Source organism: Plecotus auritus (genome assembly GCF_963455305.1).
Source record: "Plecotus auritus genome assembly, chromosome: 10".
Classification (NCBI taxonomy): domain Eukaryota; kingdom Metazoa; phylum Chordata; class Mammalia; order Chiroptera; family Vespertilionidae; genus Plecotus; species Plecotus auritus.
In genome coordinates this window covers 42,482,259-42,500,093 of record NC_137785.1, presented here as the reverse complement: position 1 = coordinate 42,500,093, position 17,835 = coordinate 42,482,259, and the positions used below count along the sequence as shown (strand labels likewise).

General features: G+C 44.0%; 1 protein-coding gene across 1 annotated transcript in view; it reads right to left on the bottom strand.

Annotated features, from left to right (window-relative positions):
* GLG1 (golgi glycoprotein 1) overlaps nt 1-12,906 on the bottom strand; it is a 115,456-nt gene extending 102,550 nt beyond the window's left edge. The window contains exon 1 of the mRNA XM_080643460.1: nt 12,443-12,906. Coding sequence (XP_080499586.1) covers nt 12,443-12,892 — 450 coding nt within the window. The 5' untranslated portion in view covers nt 12,893-12,906. The remainder of the gene's footprint in view (nt 1-12,442) is intronic.
* Nucleotides 12,907-17,835: the final 4,929 nt, after the last annotated feature.

The following is a 17,835-nucleotide window of genomic DNA, read 5'->3' as shown; positions in this document are numbered from 1 at the left end:
TCTGTGTATTGTCTTTTGGCATCTAAGATAACATACCTTGGAATGTCAGAGTAATCCCCCTTTTCTGGATCCCACTGGGTACACCTCCCACCAAAGCATGAAAGCTCAGAACCCTCACTGTTACCTTGTTTCCCACGTGTGGCAAATGTTAACTATCCTATGCCCACCAATGTAAAAGAAGTCTGTCTCTCCCTTATACTCCTTATACAATCTCAGAGACCCCCCTCTCGCAAGTCTACCACCAATGAATTTCATGTGAAACAGGGCACACTCTTAAAGAATTCCATTCTTGCCGAAACTGGTTTGGCTCAGTGGATAGAGCGTCGGCCTGCGGACTGAAGGGTCCCAGGTTCGATTCCGGTCAGGGGCGCGTACCCTGGTTGCGGGAACATCCCGCGTGGGAGGTGTGCAGGAGGCAGCTGATCGATGTTTCTCTCTCATCCATGTTTCTAGCTCTCTATCCCTCTCCCTTCCTCTCTGTAAAAAATCAATAAAATATATTTAAAAAAAAAAAGAATTCCATTCTTTGGAGCATTTTCTGAAATGATTGAGATTTTGCTTCTCGGCAATTGTTGTCCATTTGGCTCAAATAAACCTAAAAAATCTCTACAGGTTTGGACATTTCTTACATCAACCATTTTTAGATGTATCTGGTTTTACAAAGAGCAAAAAAGATACAACCAATGTCTGCTCTTTCTCAGCTGATAAAATAGCTATGTTCTTAGTCATTGCATTCAATGGAGGGAGGATCTGTTTTAAGTAGTGCAGTCCCCAGAATGTAAGAACTATTTTTTCCCTCTTATACGAGAAAATGGAGTTTCCCTTTGTCTGACAGGCAGTGTATCCTAAATTTAGGCATTATGTAGGCCAAAAGAACTAAAAAACATTTGGTAGAACTGAATTCTTTTACCCAGAGAATTCACGCCATTATACTCCATAATCTGAAAGTATACACATTTTAAATACGTGGTAAAATTACATGAATGTTTTTCATCTTACTCTTTGAGTAAGTTCAACTAAAGTTTTCTTGAAGGAGCCTTGGAAAAATTGTATTAAGTATGCAGAATTTCAATTCACATTTCTCTTAAGACAGTGAACATAACCCTGGCAGACGTGGCTCAGTTGCTTGAAGTGTCTGCACACCCAAAGGTTGTGGGTTTCGTTCAATTCCCATCAAGGCACATACCTAGGTTGAGGGTTCCGGTCGGTTAGGGCAGTGGTTGGCAAACTCATTAGTCAACAGAGCCAAATATCAACAGCACAAAGATTGAAATTTCTTTGGAGAGCCAAATTTTTTAAACTTAAACTATATAGGTAGGTACATTGTTATTAACTTATTTAGAGTACTCCTAAGCTGGCCTTTGCTAAAAACTCAAGGGGCCAAAGAGCCGCATGTGGCTCGCGAGCCGCAGTTTGCCGACCACTGGGTTAGGGCATGTACGAGAGGCAACAAATTGATGTTTCTCTCTCACATCAATGTTTCTCTCTCTCTCCCTTCCTCTAAAATCAAAACATATCCAAAAAATAAAAATAAAAAAAAATAAAAAATAAAAAAATAAAATAAAATCAAAACATATCCTTGGGTGAGGATTTAAAAAAAAAAAAAAGACAATGAACATAAAGCCTTATCTTGAATGATTCCATCTGCAACAACAAAGGGAAAGGAAAGACCATTTATGGGCAAATACAGTGTCTAAAAAAATGTACACACAGGTTAACAGCTGATTCTATTACATTTTGAAAATGAAATGTACTTTATTAACACTGCCTTTATAATTATTCAAAGTGTGTATACATCTTCATATTTTTGGGACACCTTGTATTTTAAAATGTTTTCATCCATACCCTGTATTTTAAAATGTTTTCATCCACTCCATAACCCTGCTGGGAGTAGGTTTCATACCTCAATTTTATAAATAAGAAAATTCAAGAGATTAATTTGTGCAAGATCACAGTAAGTAGTAAGTGAGCTAGGATTTTATCTACACATAGATTTTTATCTATGCACGGTATAGTTCCAAAGCCCATTCTGTTTTCCCACTCACCACTACGGGCTCCACATGACTACAGGACCTTACCTCTTCTGATTTTTATTTCATAGTAATAGGTGTGCTCAGTAGATGACACTAATTAACAGGTGGCAGGTTTTGTTCATGATTAAAACTCTCTGTTACATCCCCTCCCAGCTCCCTGCAGGTTTTGTCCACTTCATGTTGTTTATCATATTACAGAGCTAATTTGGTCAGTGCAGGAACTTTGGAAGTTCTGTTAAAAGACTTGCAGGCTAATTTAAACTTAATTTATAAATGAAACCTTCCTAGATACCAGAACATTTCTTTAAATATGATTTTCTTTGGTTCTTTTCTTTTGTGTAACTTTGCATTTGAATTGATTTATAACTTATATTCACATTCACTTCACCGTTTATCTTATTATTTTAAATATATATCACATTTGTTATTTTTTCAAAGAAACCTCAAACCATTTTAAGAGTGTGGTCCTGTTTTACAAGTGTACAAATACAGGAATTTAAGTCAGCACCTATTTCCACCATGACTCTCCCTATAAAGAGTTATACATGTTATTCAAGCCTTCAATGGGATAATTTATATTCTATTCAATCTAACATAATTTTCTAATTTCAGCAGTTATTAAAGGTGAATTAAAACAAATGCTTGGTTCTTTTAATCCATTGTTTTTAGATTCTAGTCCACACTGCTTGTTCCTCCACAATCTATTTTAATGCAGATACAAGGGTTAGTACTGCCACAGTTCTGAAGGCCATCCTTGAGATTCTTTCTTAAGTTTCAAATTTATCTAATTCAACCAAATAAAGAGTCGCTTATGACTTCCAGTTTCATAAGAATATTGCTCCTCTCAAGTTGAAAGAGCGAGCTACAACATCCATTACACCTCATAAATTAGGCATGCTGAAGATGAAATCCATGCATTAACCAGGTTGGGAGGCATTTTAAGGTAACTAAATTAAGAAATTCATATGAACCACCAACTTAAGAAGAATAAAAAGTACTAAAGAGCTTTTATTTCTAATCCTGCCAACCATTTCCTCTACCGTATGCCCATAGCATTTAATATGTCCTTCTATTATAATACTTACTATTTTATAACTTGTATTGTGGTTTTTATTTATTTTAATATATTTTTATTGATTTCAGAGAGGAAGGAAGAGGGAGAGAGAAATAGAAACATCCATGATGAGATAGAAACATCCATGGATCGGCTGCCTCCTACTGGGGATTGAGCCCACAACCCAGGCATGTGCCCTTGACCGGAATCGAACCTGGGACCTTTCAGTTCACAGGCCGATGCTCTATCCACTGAGCCAAACCAGCTAGGGCTGTATTATGGTTTTTAGTTAAAATATCTTTTTCTTCTTCTAGGCCAGTGCTGTCCAACACAGAAATATAATGTGAGCCACATGTATTATTTTATGTTTTCTAGTAGTCACATTAAAAAATAAAACCTAACATATCCAAAATATTGGCATTTAAACATGTAATCAATATAAAAATTAATGAGATACTTTGCATTTGCATGGGAGGAATGCTAAGTCTTCCCAATCAAGTGCATATTTTACACTTACAGCACATCTCAATTTAGATAACCTGTTTTTAACTGTTTAATAGCTACATCTAGCTGGTGACTACCACATTGGATGACTACAGGAATAGGGAGAGGGGGAATGTCCACCAGCTATTTTACAGCTGGACAGACTTACTTTCGAATCTTAATTCCACTACTTATTGGCCCTCGGAAAACTCCTCATGAAAATAAATATGTCAAAAATAATAATTAAATTAAATCTTGTAAGATTAAATACAATAGAATGCCTAGAAAACATCTGATCTCTTATGAAAAGGCACACAGACAGCTATTATCATATACTAGAGGCCCGGTGCACGAAATTCATGCACGGGGGGTGGGAGGGTGTCCCTCAGCCCAGCCTGCACCCTCTCCAATCTGGGACCCCTCGAGGGATGTCCGACTGCCCGTTTAGGCCCAATCCGGGATCGGGCTTAAACGGGCAGTCGGACATCCCTCTCACAATCCAGGACTGCTGGCTACCAACTGCTCGCCTGCCTGCCTTCCTGATTGCCCCTAACCACTTCTGCCTGCCAGCCCGATCACCCCCTAACCACTCCCCTGCGAGCCTGATTGATGCCTAACTGCTCCCCTGCCAGCCTGTTTGCCCCTAACTGCCCTCCCCTGCAGGCCTGGTACCCCACAACTGCTCTCCCCTGCAGGCCTGAATCCCTCCCAGCTGCCTTTCCCTGCAGGCCTGAATGCCCCCAACTTCCCTCCTCTGCCGGCTTGGTCACCCCAACTGCCCTCCCCTGCAGGCTTGATCGCCCCCAACTGCCCTTCTTTGCAGGCCTGGTTCCTCCCAACTGCCCTCCCCTGCTGGCCATCTTGTGGTGGCCATCTTGTGTCCACATGGGGGCAGGATCTTTGACCACATCGGGGCAGCCATCTTGTGTGTTGGAGTGATGGTCAATCTGCATATTACTCTTTTATTAGATAGGATAGAGGCCTGGTGCATGGGTGGGGGCCAGCTGGTTTGCCCTGAAGGGTGTCCCGGATCAGGGTGGGGTTCCCTTGGGGTGTGGGGCGGCCTGGGCAAGGGGCCTGTGGTGGTTTGCAGGCCGGCCACCCCCCCTGGTGACCCAAGCAGAGGCCCTGGTATCTGGGGTATATTTATCTTCTACAATTGAAACTTTGTAGCCTGGACCAGAGCCAAGCCTTCTGCTTGCTCTGTGGCAGCAGCCATTTCTGTTGGAATTTATGTATCTTCTGTAATTGAAACTTTGTAGCCTTAAGCAGAGGCCTGGGTGGCCAGGGTGTGTGGAAAGCTTAGCTTCCTCCATCGCCGCGGGCAACCCTAGCCTCCTGCTCTTTCCAGCTCCGTGGCTGCCGCCATTTCTGTTTGGGTTTATGTAACTTCTATCATTGAAACTTTGTAGCCTTGAGTGGAGGCCTGGGCCCACCAGGGTGTGCGGAAAGCTTGGCTTCCTCCATTGCCAGGGAAACCCAAGCCTCCCTCCTGCTCTCTGTGGCTGCAGCCATCTTGGTTGGGTTTATTTGCATAATCGCTCCTGATTGGCTGGTGGGCGTGGCTTGTGGGTGTAGCGGAGTGATGGTTAATTTGCATATTAATCTTTTATTCGATAGTATTTGTATCCTCTAACCCTAAACAGTGTTTTGAAAATAGTAGTTATTTAATAAATGTTTGCTGAAGGAAGAATTTGTCTGACATCCTATAAGTCATTTTAACCTATTCTTTTAAAATTACTATATAATATCTCAAAAAGACAGAAGATCTTTTTGGATTGTTGCTGACTAAATTTGTCTTGAACATATTAGGAGAAATGTACAAAAGAATAATGTACCATTTCATCTTTTGGACTGTTCAAGTGTTTTATTTTCTTCCAAAGAACAATGAATTATTAAGCAACTATATGCTGTAAAGCACTTTTTATCAAGCGGCTTCTTAATAAGTATTTGCCATAAATGGCAGCACTATTTTATAAGTAACTCTCAATTATCTGCAGGAATATTTTTATCTCAGGTTGGGATAAAAACACATTCTATCTCTGGGCTTTACGTAAAGAACCAGCCAGTGGTGCATATAAGACCCTTTATAATCTGGACTCTGAAAAAATTCTCAAACTCTATTTTAGTCAGTATAGCCCCCTTAACTTCATCACACTTAATCATAAGCATCTTCCTCTTACACTTGCACCTATGATTCCATTGCATGTTTCGTATTTCTACAGGTCACAGAATCACAAAGTACCAGAGCTGGAAACATCTTAGGAGATAATGCAGCCCTGGCCGCTGTGGCTCAGTTGGCTGAGCATCTCCCCATGCACCAGTTTGATTCCCAGTCAGGGCTTGTTCCCCGCTCTGGGTGCATGCAGGAGGCAAACAGATGTTTCTCTCTCTCCCTGTTCCCTTCCTCTCTCTCTCTCTCTCCCTTCCACTCTCTCTAAAAATAGTAATTTTTTTAAAAGAGATAATCAATCCAGCCTTAGTATTTTCCAAAGCATGTACCATAGGTGGTAAACAAGATGATTTTAGATGGGTTAGAATTGTGCACTTCAATAGCCATATATTTTGTTTAATATATATTAGAAAAACATAATACATCAAGCTCAGGAATTCATGGATATCTTCACTTACAACAGGACTATAGTAGACAGTCCCTATGTAAGAATGAAAAAGTGATATGATTTTCAAGCTGAGTGGCAGAGCTGAGTTCCACCCACGTCTAACTCTTAACTCTGTGCTGTTTTCATTGCTCTAAAGCAGCTGTCGCCAACCTTTCGGACCTCACGGATCAGAGTGGTCCGCAGACCACCGGTTAGCGACCGCTGCTCTAAAGAACTTACTGTTTGTATGACACCAAGAGATTAACACGCTCTTACATAACTGTTTCTTGATCACAGTCTCATTTATCAAACCAACTGTAAGCAATGGTGGTGTCTTAAAGTGTTCTTCCACAATAATAGGTGCAGAATCAGAGATCAATAATGCCTTGATTGTGTGGTTAGACTGTTTCCAACCATTGAGAGATAGTTAGCATAGGAGGAAATTCCTATGGCTCAAACAAAACAATCATAACATATCCTGAAGCCAAACAATGTTTGGATTAATTGCTGTTTGCATTATTCATATCACTTATTTCCCCCCCATGAATGAATAAGGAATCAGGAGATGGTACACACATAAATCCTAGAAACTACAGACACACCTCATTTTACTGCATTTCACAAATGTTGCGTTTTTTACAAATTGAGAACAAGACCCTCCACCAGTAAAAAGATTACCATTCTCTTTATTGTGGTAGTCTGGAACCAAACCTGCAATACCTCCGAGGTACATACAGAGAATATAATACAAGGAAAAACTCATAGATTAAATAACAGGGATCTTAAAATTGTACTATTGCCGAAACCAGTTTGGCTCAGTGGATAGAGCGTCGGCCTGCGGACTGAAGGGTCCCGGGTTCGATTCTGGTCAAGGGCATGTACCTTGGTTGCAGGCAAATCCCCAGTGGGGGTAGTGCAGGAGGCAGCTGATCGATGTTTCTCTCTCATCGATGTTTCTAACTCTCTGTCCCTCTCCCTTCCTCTCTGTAAAATATCAATAAAATATATTTAAAAAAAAATTGTACTATTACCCAAATCTCTCATTTAACACACGGGAAACCGAGACTCAGAGTAATGAAATGACTTACCACAGTCACACAGTTAATGACAGTGCCCGCTCCAGTTCTCATTCACTCTTTGTGTCGTTCCATGAATTCAATACCAAGAGTAGAAGGACATATCTCAATTCTTATATTATAGTAGCACAAATCCTGCTTAAGGCAAGATGGAATTTAAAAATCTTTTCATTAAGCAGAAAGTCTGCTCATCATAGACTCAGACTAGTAACTGAATTAGCTTTGTCTAATAATGCTGGCCCATCTGCCTGAGAAATCCACAATAATTCAATGCATAGGAGCGGTTGCAACCCCACTGTTTTTGGTGGTGAAGAAAAGAAGATTCTAATTCCAGGTGACCCTTTTTATGTGTGTCCATATTTATGAACACTTGGCATTCTCATACTAATTTTCCCAGCTGCAACCAACCATGGTAGATTGGAAAAAGGATGTCTTTGAAGTTACAAAGAACTTCCTGAATACAAGCTCTACCACTCAGGATATAATGTTGGACAAATTACTTCATCTCTCTGAGCCTTGTTTCTCAACCAAGATAATACTATCCACCTCGCAGGGCTATCAAAAGTATTAAATGAGATAACACAGATCGTGTGGTATACTATCTTAGGACAGAGTTAAGTGGATGGTTAAGAATAGTGTAAGAAAAATGTTCATCTATGAGTGAACATTTGAAAGTGAGTTTATAGTTTATAATGTTGAAATGTTAACTCCTGTTCAATATATCAAATAGTCCATCTCCAATAAATATTTACAAAGCATTTACTCTGTGCATAAGTTAGGCATAGTGGTCCACAAATTTATAATCTAAAATTGATATATCAAGGGAAGATACCAAGAAATTCAGAAGAAATATTTCATAATGCTCTCTCTCTTTTTTTTTTGCTAATCCTCACCCGAGAATATTTTTTCCATTGCTTTTCAGAGAGAGTGGGAGTGAGGCAAGGAGGGAGAGGGAGAGAGGGAGAAAGGGAGGGAGGAGGGAGAGAGAGAGAGAGAAACATTGATGTAAGAGAGATACATCAACTGGTTGCCTCCTGCACACACCCCGACAGGGGGTAAGGGTGGGGGTGATGAGCCAACCTGAAATCCAGGTATGTGCCCTTGACCTGGAATAGAACTTGAAACTCTTTGGTGCCCGGGCTGATGTTCTAACCACTGAGCGGCATGGGCCAGGGCACATCATGCTTTTTAAAAAAATAATATATTTTTATTTATTTAAGAGAGGAAGGGAGAGGGAGAGAGAGAGAGAAACATCAATGATGACAGAGAATAATTGATCAGCTGCCTCCTGCATGCCCCACACTGGGGATCGGGCCCACAATCTGGGCATTTGCCCTGACCAGGAATTGAACCATGACCTCCTGGTTCATAGGTCATTGCTCAACCACTGAGCCACACTGGCTGGGCATGATGCTTTTTACTGCTAAAAATAACACTTAGGTTCTAGGTTTTCTTTCTTTTTTTTTTTTTAATCCTCACCTGAGGATATTTTTCCCATTGATTTCTAGAGAGAGTGCAATTGAAGAAGGAGGGGGGGGAGGGAGAGAGAGAGAAACATCAATTGATTGCCTCCTGCACACGCCCCTACTGGAGCTGGAGAACCTGCAACCGCAGTAAGTGCCCTTGACAAGGAATCGAACCCATGGCCCTTTAGCCCATGGGCCGACACTCTACTGTGCAACACTGACAGGGCCACTGGTTGATTCTTTTATGTGCCCTGACCAAGGATCAAACCAGCAACCTTGGTGTACTGGGAAGATGCTCTAACCAACTGGGCCTCTAGTTTTATTTTATTTTTTATATATATTTTTAATATATTTTATTGATTTTTTACAGAGAGGAAGGGAGAGGGATAGAGAGCCAGAAACATCGATGAGAGAGAAACATCGATCAGCTGCCTCCTGCACTTCCCTTCTGGGGATGTGCCCGCAACCAAGGTACATGCCCTTGACCAGAATCGAACCTGGGACCTTTCAGTCGGCAGGCTGACGCTCTATCCACTGAGCCAAACCGGTTGGGGCTATTTTTTTTATATTTTTAAGTCCTTATCAGAGACACACATTGAAGTATTAAAGAAAAATGACATAGTGTCTGGGATTTGCTAAAATATGCCAGTATCCCCAACCCTGTGACACCCCCCACCCAAAAGAAAGTTGAAGCTGGGTGATCATACATGGGGAGTCATCATACTAGTCTCTCTACTTCTGTGCATGCTTGAAATTTTACCATTTAGAAAGTTTTTTTTAAACTTGTAACAACAACAAAACTAAGAAAAACTATGCACAGCACTAATAAACTCTTAAGGAACCAATGTCTTCATCTAAAACTTCTAAATACAACATTTCAGCCAAAAATACATCAAGTATTTTAAAATTACTCTCAAAAGTCATGGGTTCTTGCCGAAACCGGTTCGGCTCAGTGGATAGAGCGTCGGCCTGCGGACTGAAGGGTCCCGGGTTCGATTCCGGTCAAGGGCATGTACCTTGGTTGCGGGCACATCCCCAGTGGGAGGTGTGCAGGAGGCAGCTGATCGATGTTTCTCTCTCATCGATGTTTCTGGCTCTCCCTCTCCCTTCCTCTCTGTAAAAAATCAATAAAATATATTAAAAAAAAAAAAAGACTTAACCTAACACTATATATTCCAAAATAAAAAATGTGGTTTACTATACAGCACCGTTTAAATACCCACATGCTTTGCCTTTTCGTAATTCTAATCGCAAGTACACAGAGAAAAATCTTCCTCAAATTTGTATCCAAAAGGATAAAGATGTACATATCTACTTTACCATCAGAGTCCTATTCACTGAACAGCAAATACAAAACATATTTCATAATTTCACTTCAAATCTGCCTAGCTAGTTTATTTAAGTTATGCTCTTTCAAACACATAAATCAGATTGAACTAATTCTCAAACTAAGTGAAATAAAATTTCCTCTGCTGTCTTTTTTTAAAAAATAGTTTAAAAATAGCTCCACCTTCTGAAGACTATACACTGTTGTTCATGGAACTCTTCATTATTTTTATGTATATAAAGTTAGAGGAAAATTAATTAAATTGGAAATTTAGATTTCCTCTTACCACCAAAATACCCCCACCTTCAATTTACAGGACACCTTTTCTTCCTCTGGAGCATAAAACTGAATCCTTTAGTTTACTCATCCTCAATCAGTCCACAATGTTAACTGCCTTAGCACTGAATTAGGTACTCTAGAAAGTTACAAAGGAAATATAGGACCCAGTAACTACCCTCAAAGAGTTTATATATCATCCCATAAAGGAAGAAAAATGTAGTTACTGAAACAATATCCTTGTTGAGAATCTTACAGGCAAATGGAGCAAGGACTACATTTTCAGGCCAGGTTCTTTAAAGTAAGTAATGCCAGGAAGATGGTACCTACTAAATTAAACAGACTCCAAAAGTGGTCAGATCTATTTATGAATTATATATACTGCTACACAGTTCTACATGCATGACAAAGGAAGGCTGTGCTTGTAAGTGGATGTTTCCACATGTCCCTGATGCACACAAAGAAAGAGACACGTCTTCTTTGGATGGGCCACATTTTACCATTTTCCCTGATAACGTCCTGTTTTGCCACAAACCAATAGCAGGATGCTAGTCTGAGGGAACTTCTGTTATACGTATATCGTCAATGACCAAACAAATATCCAGAAAGCTTCACAGAGTTAAGAGCCTTAGCTGTATCTATCTACTAGAGCAGTGGTCGGCAAACTGCGGCTCGCGAGCCACATGCGGCTCTTTGGCCCCTTGAGTGTGGCTCTTCCACAAAAGACCACGTGCAGGGGCACACGTACAGTGCGATTGAAACTTCGTGGCCCATGCGCAGAAGTCGGTTTTCGGCTCTCAAAAGAAATTTCAGTCGTTGTACTGTTGATATTTGGCTCCGTTGACTAATGAGTTTGCCGACCACTGTACTAGAGGAATGGCTGAAGAATAAAGAATAACAAGAGATTATCATCCTTCTAGTTATTCAAATTGTGGCTGAGAAGCACCTGAAGGCCTCACATTTCTGGTGGCTCTGGAAACTTCCTTTCTCTCTGTCTCCTGATAATGTATGTCTTTTCCTCTCATGTAGTATTGTGTATATAATATATAGATCAAACATCACCGTGGAATTGGGGAGTGGAGGTGGAAACCACTGCCAAAAGTAGCGGCTTTCTACAAACCAGTGGTCTTCCCATGACCATGAACACCTCAGGCAACTCTGATGATACAATTTGCCAAACAAAACTGTATCAAACAGCAACTTCACTTTTGGGCCTAAGACTATACACCTAAACCTTTTTTTTTTTAAGTATCCCTACCAGATTTGCTCTCAAACTTTGACTGAGAATTGCCACAGATGTCTGCAGCATTAAATCTAGAGAAGAAATGTTCTGTCACTTAACTGAATCACATCAAATCTCATCAAATCTAGATTGCATTGAGAGGTACTGTTAAAATCTAATTCAGACGTCAGAAAGACAAGACCCCACAACCCAATCACAAATACTGTACGTGTATTACAGCTTCAAATGTTGCCCCAACTTTCCAAGCTCTGGACTCTAAATCATTTGGAGTAAGAGCTTAAACTTGAGATACAGTCCAAAAAGACCTAAAGAAGAAGGGGGTAGCATACACTAGTTTCCGTTCCTGGCAGATAACAGGAATTTTCGAATTACAAAAGAATGGGGTAAAGACAGTAAATTCAGCTACTGACAACAATGCACATCAGACAGAACCCAAGTTACCTAAACAAATACTACCTTCTGGCAATAAACAGTCCATTCTTTAACAGCGTAAGAGCGCCAACCATTTTCAGGTTAAAAGAGGGTTGCTACAAATTGTCAAATCCAAACAGATGGCAAAACCGTAAACAGGTCTTCCGCGAGGAGCCACTGCGCTTAGAGCATCACACAAAAGACCGGACCAAACAGAAACACGCTCCGGGGCTCCGCGGACTGTGGCCGCGAGCCGGGGCCGGCGTCCCACGTCCCCGCACCGGGAGGGAGCGAGGGTGGGGGTGGAGCCGGCTTCTCGGAAGGCGCCCGAGAGAGGGGCTGGGAGGGAAGGCGCGAGCGCAGCGCAGAGGAGGCGAGCGGAGCAGCGGACCAGCGTCAGCCGCTCCCCAGGCTGGCGACACCCACCGGCCCACACCAGGCCTGGCCCTCCCGGCCCCGGACCGCCTCCTCACCTCCCTCACGTCCTGCAGGCACTCGAGCACCGCCAGGTTGTTGCTCCAGGTGTGCTTGGGACATACTCGGGTCACGTCCTCCCTGCAGAACTCTTCCTCCGCCAGCTTCCAGCCCCCGCCGGCCCCGCCGGGCCCCGCTCCGCCCCGCCGGGCCGGAGGCCCACCCGCCGGGAAAGGTGGCTGCGGCGGCTGAGGTGGTTGTTGCTGTTGCTGCTGCTGCTGTTGCTGCTGCTGCTGCTGCTGTTGCTGCACCTGGAGCAGCTGCTGCCCCGCCGGTCCGCCGCCTCCACCCTGCCCCCCAACGGGCACAAAGTTGGGCACCGGGCCCTGGCCCTGGCCGTGGGCGGCCTGGCCCGGTAGTTTCTCGGCCCGGGCCGCCCCGAGCAGCAGCAGCAGCTGCAGCGCCGCCGACAAGCGGAACATCCTCCGTACACGTCCACACGCCGCCATCTTGGGTCCGCGGCGAGCTCGACGCAGCCGCCGGCGCCGCGTACTTAAATGAGGGGGCGTGGCCATGGCGAAGGGGCGGGGCCAAGGGAGGGGGCCGGCGGACCACACGAGCCCCTCCCGGCCAGCGCCGACAGTGAATGGGGAGCGGAGCCCGCGAAGAGGCCGTGCTCGGAACCGCCACGCGCGGGACTCTGGCGGGCCCGAAAGCCGCGTTCCTTGCCCGGGGAGTTGCTGGTGTTCCTTTAATTAAAAGCCGCGGTTGAGCGGCTTGGCCTTATTCCCTTGGTTGTCGTCACAGAAAAATAAAGAGGAATTGGGGTTGCTACAACCAAGATGGCCGGTAGAGTATGTTGCCTGTTCATTATAGAGGTGAACTTTACACCATCAGGTGTACCCCAGCATCGAAGAGCCTCTTCTTGATTCTCTCCCTGCTTCAAAAGTCTTTCTTACGCAGAGAAGGCAGCATGGAATCAGGGTTAGGAGCACAGGTTCCGGGATAAGAAAAGACCCATTACAATCCTTACTCTTGGGCAGGCTAGGCAAGTCCTTGAACTTCTCCGAGCCTCGTTATTCTCGTCTTCAGAAGAAGAGGGGGAGCTCTAATGTGAAGAATAATTGTGAAGAGTGCCTGGCCCACACTATAGAATTCAAAGTTATAACCAGCATTATAAATAAACTGTGAAGCACTCTGTGTATGAATCCTGGTTTTAAGTCAGAACTGAAACTCATGTTTAAAAGAGGAAAAGAGAGCTCTGGCCGGTGTGGCTCAGTTGGCGTTGTCCCATGCACTGAAAGATTGCAGGTTTGATTCTGAGTCAGAGCACAAGCCCAGGTTGCAGGCTTGGACCCCCCCCACCACCACCACCACCACCACTCCCATGGGTATGCAAGAGGTAGCCAATCCATGTTTTTATCTCTCTCCCTCTCCTCCTACCTACCCCTCTCTCTAAAAATCAATTTTAAAATCTTTTTTTAAAAGAGTAAAATAAAACATCTTTGAGGCCTCAGGTTAAGTCTGTGCCTGAGTAACTGTTCTTTTTTTATATATATATAATATACTAGAGGCCTGGTGCATAAAATTCGTGCAGGGGGTGGTGGTGGGGGGTGTCCTTCAGCCCAGCCTGCGCCCTCTCCAATCTGGGACCCCTCAAAGGATGTCTGACTGCCCTACTGCGATCGGGCCTAAACGGGCAGTCGGACATCCTTCTCACAATCCAGGACTGTTGGCTACCAACTGCTCGCCTGCCTGCCTTCCTGATTGCCCCTAACCGCTTCTGTCTGCCAGCCTGATCACCCCCTAACCACTCCCCTGGCAGCCTGATTGATGCCTAACTGCTCCCCTGCCAGCCTGTTTGCCCCTAACTGCCCTCCCCTGCAGGCCTGGTCACCCATAACTGACCTCCCCTGCAGGCCTGGTTCCCCCCAACTGCTCTCCCTGGCAGGCCTGGGTCCCCCCCAACTACCCTTCCCTGCAGGCCCGGTCACCCCCAACTGCCCTCCTCTGCCGGCCTGGTCACCCTTAATGGCCCTCCCCTGCAGGCTTGATCACCCCTAACTGCCCTCCCTTGCAGGTCTGGTCCCTCCCAACTGCCCTCCCCTGCTGGCCATCTTGTGTCCACATGGGGGCAGCCATCTTTGACCACATGGGGGCAGCTATCTTGTGTGTTGGAGTGACGGTCATTTGCACATTACTCTTTTATTAGATAGGATAGAGGCCTGGTGCACAGGTGGGAGCCAGCTGGTTTGCCCTGAAGGGTGTTCCAGATCAGGGTGGGGGTTCCCTTGGGGCGTGGGGAGGCCTGGGTGAGGGGCCTGTGGTGGTTTGCAGGCCGGCCACGCCCCCGGCAACCCAAGTGGAGGCCCTGGTATCTGGGATTTATTTATCTTCTATAATTGAAACTTTGTAGCCTTGAGTGGAGCCAAGCCTCCTGCTCGCTCCGTGGCTGCAGCCATTTTTGTTGGGATTTATTTATCTTATATAATTGAAACTTTGTAGCCTTGAGCGGAGACCAAGGCAGGCCAGGGCTGTGGAGCTTGGCTTTTTCCATCGCCGGGGGCAACTCAAGCCTCCTGCTCTCTCCAGCTCTGTGGCTTCCGCCATTTTTGTTGGGATTTATTTATCTTCTATAATTGAAACTTTGTAGCCTTGAGTGGAGGCCTGGGCCTGCCAGGATGTGTGGAAAGCTTGGCTTCCTCCATTGCCGGGGAAACTCAAGCCTCCTGCTTGCTCCATGGCTGCAGCCATCTTGGTTGGGTTAATTTACATACTCACTCCTGATTGGCTGGTGGGCGTGGCTGGTGGGTGTAGTGGAGTGAACCACTCTTTCGTTAGATAGGATTTTATTGATTTTTTACAGACAGGAAGGGAGAGGGAGAGAGTTAGAAACATCGATCAGCTGCCTCCTGCACACCTCCCACTGGGGATGTGCCTGCAACCAGGCCGACGCTCTATCCACTGAGCCAAACAGGTCAGGGCCTGAGTAACTGTTCTTGCTGGCTGACTTGTATGCAGCACTTTACGCAGGTATTGGTTGTTTCACCTCACACCAGGGTCCCTTTCTCTCCTTAGGAGAGGTATCTTCACAAAGCTTTTTCACATTCATTGTGCCATTTGGACTGGGTTGGGTTCTAATTAAACTGAGGAATGGCATAGAAATGGCAACTGTTCTGCATAGCAGGATTAAATGATCCGCCCAAGATAAACTCTGCCACCCTGGGACCAGACTCCCTGTGACTTCCCATTGCCCTGGTGCACTTTTATCCCACTCTGACAATCCAGCATGTTGGAGAAAAATACCAACTTGAAGCATGTGATACCAACTGGTTAAACATGCTCAAAAGTGCAGCTTTGGCTGTGCTGACCCATATCTCAGACATAACTAGAGCCTGAGATGTCAGATGCCTGAGACGGAATATTATGGGGGATACAAACTGCCCAATGAAGCTGATTCCAGGTCTTGATCTTTGAAAAGGTCATGTTGGCATCTCCACCAAAATCTCATCTGCTACTTCCATAAAATGGTCCTGAGACTTCTGCTAACCTTAAGGCAGCCCAGGGAGACCAGATAAGTGTACATATTCAATAATAGATACATGGCATGGATAAGTCTCAATCAGGCATAGAAAATACATCACCAGAAGTTCTTTAAAAGTCACCAGGGGCCATTAATTTTTAATTATGGATCTGCATGTACTCAGACAAAAGTGGGAGATTAGCCAGACCGGCATGGCTCTGTGATTGAGCATCGACCTATGACATTTACCTGGGTTGCAGGCTTGATCCCCAGTGTGGGGTGTGCAGGAGGCAGCCAATCAATGATTCTCTCTCATTGATGTTTCTATCTCTCTCTCTCTCTCTCTCTCTCTCTCCATCAAATCAATAAAAAATATATTTTAAAAGTGGGAGATTATTTCAAGCTAGTTTAAGGCTAGAAATTGACCATCTGCTAGGAGAAGCCAACAGTTGCCTATCTCTCTGTCTGCAATGAGGAAACCCTACACCCAGCCACAGATTGCCTTGGGAGATAGGAAGGCGTATATGAGCCTATCTTGAAATCACAAATGACCAAGAAGCAAGAAATCATGAGAAATCTGGGAACCTGGCCAGCTCAGGCTGTGACAGCAAGCCTAGGTCTTCCATAAGGCACAAACCCCCAAGTTAGTGGAAAGAGGTGTGACCTAGTCTGGATCTTGTGGCCTTGTTGACTCTTCAAGATAAAATATACTGCCTCTGTCACAGACTGGGAATTCATTTTACCCTTCATTGTACCCTCAGTTTTTTTTTATCTTCACATTTCTAATACATTCAATAGGTATCTGCTGAGCATTTTTTTTTACACACTAAGGCATTGCTTAAGAACTGGCTTATATGGCCAAAACCGGTTTGGCTCAGTGGATAGAGCGTCGGCCTGCGGACTGAAGGGTCCTGGGTTCGATTCCGGTCAAGGGCATGTACCTTGGTTGCAGGCACATCCCCAGTGGGGGGTGTGCAGGAGGCAGCTGATCGATGTTTCTCTCTCATCGATTTCTCTAACTCTCTATCCCTCTCCCTTCCTCTCTGTAAAAAATCAATAAAATATATTTTTAAAAAAATAAAAAATAAAAAAATAAATCGGAAAGGAAGTCTAATTAAGCAAGTTTATTCTATATCTATAAAAGGCTAAGTTGACTTGCGTATGCGAGATACATATAAAGCTCTCACTAGTGCCAACCGCACGCGTGTTTTGATCTGTCGTTGTCAATCGTGATTTTGGTTGACACTTCTATTATAGAGAAAGGGTGAATAATATTAAAATATTTCTTCTAATTAATTTCCTTTCAATGTGCACAAATCCGTGCACCAGGACACTAGTTGTTAACATAAAAACATTCAAACCTGTAAAGAATTTTTGTGAGTTTATTTGAGCCAAACTATCCACAATTGCCAGGAAGCAGAACCTCAATGGATTGAGATAATGCTCCAGAGAATGGTGGGTTTCATCTATATTTATACATTGCAATCAAAGGAAGGGACGTAGGTGGGTTACATGAAATCCATTGGTGATAAGACTAGAGAGGTGGGAGAAAGCAAAGGGTGGGGGGAAGGGAAACCCCTGGGATTGGATAAAAAGTAAAATGATATACACAACCCTAGGTGGGTGCAGGAACAATTAACATGGTAACAATGAAGATATTTGTGTTATCTGTCCTGCTGTCCAGGCACATTAGGTTATGCCCCCAAGGGGTCCAGAAAAAGAGAAGTTACACGTTACCAAGACATTTCAAGGGTATGTTATTATAGATGCAAAAAGACAGGCTCAGTTAAGGTAAAGGTTGACCTTGTCAGTGTAGATACCGGCCTACAATGTAATTACCCACCATAGCTGCTTTTAGTTAAAGTTTAATTTCAGACCATCCTTATGGTTACTTTAGGTCTCTGAGTTTGCAAGACCGCCATGCAGGCC